At 41.4% G+C, this 9,337-nt stretch overlaps 1 protein-coding gene across 1 annotated transcript in view; it reads left to right on the plus strand.

Annotated features, from left to right (window-relative positions):
* Positions 1–330: 330 nt before the first annotated feature.
* SAMHD1 (SAM domain and HD domain 1) overlaps positions 331–9,337 on the plus strand; it is a gene marked incomplete at both ends in the record, with an annotated part of 10,060 nt that continues 1,053 nt past the window's right edge. Inside the window, 8 exons of the mRNA XM_010087934.1 lie at positions 331–403; positions 1,553–1,713; positions 3,384–3,499; positions 4,104–4,174; positions 5,682–5,837; positions 7,912–8,012; positions 8,111–8,219; positions 8,806–8,897. Of these exons, the coding sequence (XP_010086236.1) occupies positions 331–403; positions 1,553–1,713; positions 3,384–3,499; positions 4,104–4,174; positions 5,682–5,837; positions 7,912–8,012; positions 8,111–8,219; positions 8,806–8,897 (879 nt within the window). The remainder of the gene's footprint in view (positions 404–1,552; positions 1,714–3,383; positions 3,500–4,103; positions 4,175–5,681; positions 5,838–7,911; positions 8,013–8,110; positions 8,220–8,805; positions 8,898–9,337) is intronic.

Genomic DNA, 9,337 nt, shown 5'->3' on the forward strand with positions numbered 1-9,337 from the left:
CAAATGGGACTTTCCCTAAAATAAATTGAGGATAAAAAATATGTGTGTTCTGCTGTTTCTGTTTCTTGATTCTGTATAAGTGGGAGAAACACTTAAGCTGCTTTACAGGCAACTTCTGTAGCTGTTTGTTCTCTTCCTTCTGTCGTTGACTTTAGAAGGATAAATGCTTTCAATACTTTTCTGAAAAAGCTGCAGAAATACATATTTCTGTAAAAGAGTCAGTGAGTATCAGAGTAATGTGAATTTGCACAAGTTTTTCTGCATGTACTGCAAATTGTAAAGGGAAACGCATTGCAAACTTTGCTCTCAATGTCTTTTTTGCCTTTCTAGCCTCCCAGCTGAGAGACTGAAAGTGTTGGCCTGCCTGAACAAACTGAGACAGCAGCACGTGGACATCATGAAGGTAGCCCCAGCGTGCGTGGGAGGACATCGCTTGCAGGGCCTTGCCTTCACTGCACCGTCTCCCCTGTCTGTCTGTCTCCCCTCCTTTTGGCTTGGTGGTGCCAGCTGGTGCTGTGGGCAAACTACGAGCCCTTCTCCTTGGTAGCGGGTGATCTTTGAAAAACCACAGTAACCAGAGAACTTGTTAAAATCATCAACTGAGAGCTTTATGTGGGCACCTGGTGGTTGTGAGAGAGTGACTGAGCAGAGGAGCTGTTTGAAGCTGTTGAGAAGCTTCTCTTTGTGTAGAGCCTCCCCACGTTATTTGTTTATTAGTTTAGCCCCAGGCCTGGGGTGACAGACTCCTCCTCACTTGCTCTGTTTACCTTGTCCAGCAGTTTCTCACAGTGGTGGATGTTGGTTTAACTTGGGCCAAGGCTGCACGCCTTCCTTTGTAGTCTGCACATCAGCGAGAGCCCTGTCAGCTTAGTGACCAAGAATAGAGAGAACACGGGAAAACCTGATTTGCCTCAGTATTTTACCAGGATATGTGTGTGATGAAATAGTTTTATCTGATGTTCTGAGGCAAGGATTGAATGTGCATGTTTATCTTCTGTAGTAAATCACTGTAGTTACTCAGATGTCTCTTAAAAAACATGCTTAGGGATGATCAGGGAGTGCTTCTTTCATATTTTGGTTATCTTGGGTTGCATTTTGTATTTTGAAAAAGGTAAGAATCGCAATTTTCACTCTGCAGAATTTCACTTGATTTTAGAAAACATGAATAATGTCAGAGCAAACACTTCCTACTGGATATCTCAGATGTGGTATTGCAGTATCCTGGTTTAACTGGGATAGCAGATTAATAAAGACTGGGTTTCTGGAGTATTAAGTTTTGGAATTACACAGGTGCAGATAACATTTTTAGAGATTTTGACTTTAATTCCCTTGCCCTTTGAAATATGCAGCTTTGTCTTTTTTGATGTCATCCTTAAGTAGTTCTCCAGGGTAAATCTTGATGTAGGGTAGGCAGGATATGGCTATTTTACAGGAGAAAACAAAGCAGTCACCCTCTCCCACAAAATACCTGACTGTTCTAGATATCCTTTACCTTGGTGCCTGTTTCTTTTCAAAGTCAAATTTTAATTACACTATTGTTTGTCTTTTGTAGGTTTTTAACGATCCGATTCATGGGCACATTGAAATACATCCACTTCTTGTTCGCATCATCGACACACCTCAGTTTCAGCGCCTCCGATACATTAAGCAGCTGGGTGGCACTTACTTTGTTTTTCCAGGAGCCTCTCACAACCGCTTTGAACACTCTCTAGGGTAAGGTGACATTGTCTTGCACATCTCTTGCGTTTGGATTTCTCTGTGTTTGGTTTCACTAAAGTGTGAGTGCCAGCCAAGGGACATTGCTGTCTTTGAGCACTTCTACGGTGGCATTTCTGCTCTCACAAATGTTCTTGGCTATGCTGTGTGATTATGGGCAGTTCCCTTGGACTTCATTTAGTAAAGGCAGATAAAGAAACCTAAAAGATGAATCAGTGTTAGGTTTCCTCCCCAGCCCCCTTCTTCTTCTAAGAATAATGTTAATTAAAAACTGAGTGCTTTATGTTCTCCCAGGTCGAAATTTCAGTTTTAAAGCTTAAACCTGGGAAGGGTACTGGAGCTGCTATAAATGACTCGCCAGACAGTTGTAATCGCCTTGTACTGTCCAGTACAGCTAAAACCCATTTTATCTGCAGTGTTTGCATTTGTGGTTACGTGTGCTTTCTGCAGTCCATGGCAGGTTGTCAAGCTGTTAGCTATAATAGAAGTTAAACAGCGACAGATGATGGATAAGTATTCCCAGAGTGTTGCTAGGTCATTCATACTCTACAGAGAAGCTGATTTGTGACAGATTTGAGCTTGTTTTAAAGTTATCTCCCAAGGTGCACAGGAATTAAACTAGTCAGTGGTTTTTATTCAGGTGATCTGTTTGGCCTAAAGTTCCTTTTGTTAGTGCTGAAATATTGTGGAGTAAGTCTGGCTTCTGCCTCTGCTCTGTGACATTGACAAGATGCCAGTGTCTGTTGCGAAAGGGTGAAATCAGCGAGGCAAGCTGGAATTGATTGCACCAGGTAAACATGAAAAGGCAGAAATGTGGGAGATATAAACAAAGCTTTTAGAACAGAAGTCTGAAAACTCCAGTGGTATCAGCAGCCTTTTATTTTAAATCGTTCAATTAATCTATATAGTTAAACTTAGGACAGTTGTTCTCAACTTGTATATAAATTTGAAGATTTCTATAGTGTTAAAATAGAAGAAGTGAGCTTTGTGTGCTTATTGGTCTATTGCAAAAGACACCAAACAGTAAAATTTGGTCTAATAAAAGATACTACCTCATCGTATAAAACTGTGTCTGGCTTTAAGATGTTCTGCAAGGGGGACTGTTGAGACAAGTAGAAAAGGAAGTTGCTGTAGAGCTTGTGAACAGCTTACAGGAGTATGCGCTGTGTGCTCATTCTCCTAATTCAGTGAAATTAAATGTCAAATGTAAAATGAATTAAAGGAAGAGAAATAACTGTCATAAGCTGTGGCTAAAACAGCAATTTGAAAGAAGAGCGAAATGCTTTGGTGCCTGTTGTGGACCTTTGCGCTTGCACTGACTGGAGGTCGAAGGATGATGTGTGAGCTGCGGTGCTTCGAGATGCACGGTCAGTCGTGCACTGCTGTTCACTGACACAGTTACTCCATGGCTGTGTGTTACAAAATACACAGGTTGCTGTTGTCTCCATGTTTTGGGCATGGTATCTCATGCTTTTTTTCCTTTCAGCTGTGTTACTGATGACTAAAACTCTACTACAGGAAATAGTCTGTGATTCTCTTGCAGGTCAAAGTATTTGTTGTGTGCTACCTCTCAGACAAGGGTGGAGCAAAATAGAATAGATGAACTGCTCTTTTTCTCAAGCCTAAAGCTACTATCTTTTTTTTTTTTTTTTTTTTTTCTGCAACAGTGTGGGCTACCTGGCGGGATGTCTGGTTCGTGCACTGAAGGAGAGACAACCAGAACTGGACATAACCCAGCGAGATATCCTCTGTGTAGAAATTGCTGGGCTTTGTCATGATTTGGGTAAGCAACACTTGAGATGGCTTGTTACTCTTTGAAAGCTAACCTGGATGAAAAGCTGGCTGCAAGATCAGAACGTTTGAGAGCTGTTTTGGGCTGCTCAGTGTGTGGCCATATTCCGAGACAGGATTTATCTGTTCTTGTTCAGTCCAGAGTATGTCTGCAGAGGCAACTCCACTTGGTCAACCTGTAGCTACTCTTAGCTAGTTTTTTTCTTGTTTCCATATGGTGTGAAGTGTCCGCTTCCTTCTGTAATGTCCTCAGGTCTCGTAAAACATTTCAAAGTGAAAATTAGTGGCCCTTTCAAAAATTATGATTATTTTATGACGAATTATTTTCTTCAGAGCTGGCACGGAATAATTAATGTTCTCGGTGTTACTGCAGTACTTGCCTGTGGCGTTGGTAATGGAAATGGCTTTGTTTAGTGCAGTAGTACTTACAGTGTCTTACGAAAGTGTAAGCTGAGATTTGCTGTAGCTGAATCTTCGTCAGAGATGATGTCAAGATCAAGTCAAATACAAGAGAATCCAGATCCTTAGCTTGCTTCAAATATTTTTACTGACAACCATGTCTCAGATTAAACCTGTTGTAATCTTTTATTTTTAAGGTCATGGACCATTTTCACACTTGTTTGATGGAAGATTTATTCCACTCACTCGTCCAGATTTGAAGTGGAAGGTAAGCTTTTCACTATTAAAGTGAAAATAGAAAACTGAAATGTCTAATGGGAGAGTAATTAATCATCAAAGACTGCCAGTGCTTGTGAGAATATAGTGATCATTTAGCCTTTTCTTATTGCATCATTTTGATGGCATAATGAAAAACCAGAATGTTGTCTTCTAATCTTGTGATGATTTCCTTGTTGTTCTCTTTAACTCTTTGTTTGGGGAACGTCAGCCCCCTCAGTGTGGCCGTGAGCAGATGCAGCCTTACTAGCAAAGCAGAAAGAGGTGTGAGGAGACGTAAGTGAGGGCAGTTGTCTGTCACCAGCATCTTTTCCCCACAAGTGTTGTCCCAAAAGTGGGATCGTTTACCTGGTGTGCAAAATGCCAGTATACACACACAATTGAAGTGTTTCATTTACTTGCTGTTTTGCATGAGATAGGGTGGTAGGTGATAGCTCCACAAAGCTAGCACACCCTCGTTCTGTATACATCAGGTTATATACATTTCAGAGAACAAAGAAATTACTTTTCATTGGTCAAAAGTTGCTAAGTGATGTTATTAATTAATACTCTACCTTCTATTTGTCAAATTGTCCTTCCTTGCTATGTAAATTAGCAGGCATGCTACATGAAGGTGGGGGGGGCAAGCCCTTCTGGTCCTGAATTGAGTTGGTGTTTGCCATGTCCCCCTGCCAGCTTTACCCTTTGCCCAGTTACTCTAAAGAACTGCTGACTTCATGCTTCCTTTGGTCATCATCTGACTTTCAGTGCCTTCTAGTCAGTGCCTTTATCAGTCTTTCTCTTCTCCTTCAAGGTTAAAGTGATTAGTAAGCCATGTGTTGTTCGCACAAAGTCCTGTTGTTGACTCTTATTCTGCAAGCGACTAAACCTTGTGTGATCAGTGCCAGCTTCGACTGCCAAATCCTCCTGCACTACATTCAGCTCGTCCCAGTGCCAGCATCATGCCTTGAAATGTGTATTGTGAGCTCCCTTCAGAAAATATTTTACAGATGCAAAATGACAACTAGGAGCTTCCTTGCCAGTTGAAAATTTTTGTTCAGGGCCAGGATACTTAATACATAGTTTAGAATTCAAAATTTCAGAAACTTTGAACAGTTTCAGGGGTTGTTTGCTGTGAATGACACATAATGCAGTCTTTTCAGGCTTCTCTCTGCTTGTAATTACTAAAAAAAAATCAGCTGAGTAGACTGGTTAATCTTCTGCAGAGCAGCAATGGTTATTTTGTCTTTTAGCATTGTAACTGTCTTACTGCTGTTTATAAAAATACAAAAATAACACCGCACTCCTGAAGAGTGTGTTTTTGGACTCTGTAGACTGGGTGGTTTCCTGTTTGATAAAATGAGTAGAAAATCACCCAAATGCTGCACTTTCACACCACTGTGTCCAGGTGCGCTGCCAGGTGGTGCTGCTGGCTTCGGGGAAAACTGTGACACTGCAGGAAAGATGCTTAAACTTTGTAATGCAACATTTAGGTGGGATTTTTTTACATTTTTTTACAGCATGAAACTGCTTCTGTTGAAATGTTTGAGCACCTGATCACTTCCAATAAACTAGAAGAAGTCATGAAGTCACATGGTCTTGTCCTGGAAGAAGATATGAACTTCATCAAGGAACAAATAGGGGGGCCTATAGATGAAACCGCATGTGAGAATTCGGTGAGTCAGTGTACTGCTCCTGTGGTTCATTTTACTGAAAGAGCAGATAATTTTTTTTTCTGCTATGTTTTATTATTTATTTTTGGCCCCATGAGATTCTGAGAATCCTGACCCAAGAGATGCCAGAGCAGCGTAGTGTTTATTTCTTACAGTGCTGGCAGGAAGTTGTGGCTTCACTCTGTTATGTGCTTACATCTTCCTGAGAAGTTTTACCTCAGAGGCTTCAGATTAGAGGAAACCTTAAGAATTTTATTAGCATTGAGCCTAATTCACTGCAACTAGGTTGGAAGAACTTGACTTTTTAATGGAAACTGTAAATGACCAGGTTAGGATAACAGCCTGTTTACTGGATGCCTGACGGTGGTGGTGATGGGAGGTCATGTTTTCGGGTGGCTGTATGAAGAAAACGTGGAGATGATTTAGGGTAACAAGCTGATAATGGATAACAAAACTGAGAGCTAGCGGAGATGAGGCAATGAACAATGCAAACCATCGCTCAAATGCTGGAGCTACGTCAGCGTTGATGACAGTAGCAAAATGCTTGGATTTATTGCAGTAACAAACATAGAAGCAGGGAAGAGACTTGAAGAAATGTGTTGCCTCAAGAGGCAAGGAAGAGGAGATTGTGATTATTAATCATTGCAACTCTATGAAAGAATTAAGTCCTCTCTCCACACTTTGCAGCTGTTGTCATATCTTCAAGGACACCCATGCAGTTGCTAGCAGAATTAAAAACCCGTCAGGGGGAGAGCTGTCATGGCGATTTGGTCCTAATCAGAATTTGTATGTTGTCCCAAACAAATCACCCACAAATGTTAGCACTTACCCGTTAGTTTCTGCTGTAGTAGTGTGTAGTTCTACCATGTGTACTCCAGCGCTCTGATGACAAACATAGGGATCTTAGCTTAAAAAAAATCAGTCTGAGATCTTCTAGGAAAGGGATATTCATTTACAAAGTCTGCAAGCTGATTTTTACCTACTTGCACTCATTCGCACACGAATCTTGCTGCCTGCCCCTGCCGTTGGTCTGCCAGGCTGTTACCCAGTGTCTGTTCTTTCTTGTTTGGATTCTGTGCCTGTTCTCCAGCAGGATAACAGGAAGAGAAGTGTCATATGTGATACGTGGCAAACTTCTTGCCACCCTCCTGGAGTTAGGGTGCAGGATCTTCCACTGGCAGTCATTTTGTACTCTCATGGTCTTACCAGAGCAGCGGCTCCTCTGCTGCTGATGTGTCTGTGCTGTGATGCTGTCACGTTGCAGGCCTTCTGGGCCTGACACGAGCAACAGGGGGTTTGTGTGTTGAACAAACGGTGTCCTGAACACTGTCCCAGTAGCAGAGCTCTTTACGGTCAGCACAGGGTATTTTTATCTATGATGTGCTCTCTTCCTGCTGCTTACACACATTTCCGTTCTTATTCATATAAATGTTAATATTTCTGTACTGCAGATAGTACGAGAGCCATTGATCTGTTTGTGTACCATGTTTTCTGCCTTCAGAATTTTGGGGCACACTTTGTGGCATTTTTTGTTTAGCTGAAAAATCATTAAATTTTCAAGAAAATAATGTTTATGTGCAACTTGTATCTTATGATTTCCTGTTTGCCTCATGGCTGAGTTATCCCTTGTGGGTTAGGAGTTTAAGTAGCTGGCTGTTTAAACAATTTTTTTTTTTAAAGGTTTAAGTAATTGTTTTAAAACTCTGTTCTGTGAAGTTGTGTAGTTGATTGCAGGAGACTGGAAGATAGTGACATGTTTGTGGGTTAACTAATTCCCTGAGAATTAAATTATTCCAACCTTTTCACCTCTTTGTTGCTATGCTGCAGGCTTTGCCTTAGTACTTGTGTACATGGTTTTTATTCTTCCTGATTTTCTGGGAAGTCAGCTTCTTAAGCCCTAGTTCTGGATTTCTAATGCCTGGCAGCTTCTGAAAGCTCTTTTATCGCCTTTGTGTCTATCACAGGCAAAATCAAAGTGTATTCTCACTGTCTTTAGAAAATTGTTCTGACATTGTTTGCACACTTTAATTTCTTACTGTTTCTGATTTTTTTTTCTTCTCGGCTCCCCTGTTGTCAGTGGCCCTACCGTGGTCGACAAAAGGAGAAAAGTTTCCTATATGAGATAGTAGCTAACAAAAAAAATGGCATTGACGTTGACAAGTGGGATTATTTTGCAAGGTACAAATCTTTGTTTTTATTATGAATTCTAAGTGAAACAATGCTCCTGTATATTTAAGTATGATCTCATTTTTAAACACTCTGTGGAATATTTTTAGGGATTGCCATCACCTAGGAATCCCGAATAATTTTGATTATAAGCGATTACTTAAATTCACTCGGGTCTGTGAAGTAGAAAACCAGAAGCATATCTGTACCCGTGACAAGGTAAGCGGTGTGTGGGAACTGAGGGAACGCTCAGCAGCAAAATGTGTGTGAGGTACAGCAGCACACTGAGATGAGAGCACATGGGGCATGGCAAAGCCTGCCTCGGGCAGAGCTGCACTCTGTGTGGGGGGATGCCAGGGTTGCCTGCGGGGCTTGTTTAGCCCCTGGGAGGAAGTTGCTGCTCTGAAAGCTGTTCTCAGAAGCAACAGGTTTAAGGAAGCAAGGACAGAGCAAGCCTCTGTTTGAAAGGGTTTGTGGTGGGTCCTTCCAGGTGAGACTACAGAACCATCAGCTGTGCGTGATCCTGCTCCACATCTTCTGGGCAGGAGGTGAATGTGGCCTTGGCCAGGGGCTGCTACAGGAGCAAGAGGTCCTCTTCTCTGCCCGGGCTGCCTGGGGTCGCTGACAGGTCTCTGCTCTCCCATGCCAGCTTGAGTCTGTTTCAAAATTTGTAAATTGTGAAAAATAGCCATTCTGCTCTATGCTGCAAATGGAAGGAGACAATTCATTAGATTCCTTGATTGTTCTAGTTTTCCATTTAAGACAATGTCAAAAGTTAAAGATGGTTGGGATTGTTTTTATTCAGGAAGCTGGAAATTTGTATGATATGTTCCACACACGGAATTGTCTGCACCGGCGAGCATACCAGCATAAGATCGGCAACATCATTGAAATAATGCAAGTATTATACTTTCCTTTTCTTGCATTCCATTTATTTTTAAATTCTTGAAACTGTATGTCCATTTGGAATATTCAGATGATTCATAAGGTGTGACAGAGTAAAAGCAACTGGGCTGTATAACCCAATTCTTGCGGCAAGGCTCAATGCTCAGAGTATCATAGCAGCTGTGATTAACAAAACAAAAAAAAAGAACAACAACATCCTTCTGTTTGAAATTCAATTAGAGGAAAGTTACTAAAGCCCTGAAGAAGCACAGAACCAGGGTGTGCTTGTGCTGTTTTAAATGCTGACAGCTGAAGTCAAATTTTTATCTACAAGTTAGAGACCACTTGGTTCAAACTGGATGGTTAATAGAACAAGGTTACTAACAGAGTAAAGTAAGGAGCAAGCTTACTGTAGCTCAGCTGAGGCCCGACTTTGTGTTTATGTAATGCTA

Source organism: Pterocles gutturalis, unplaced genomic scaffold (assembly GCF_000699245.1).
Source record: "Pterocles gutturalis isolate BGI_N339 unplaced genomic scaffold, ASM69924v1 scaffold41461, whole genome shotgun sequence".
In the NCBI taxonomy this organism is placed as follows: domain Eukaryota; kingdom Metazoa; phylum Chordata; class Aves; order Pterocliformes; family Pteroclidae; genus Pterocles; species Pterocles gutturalis.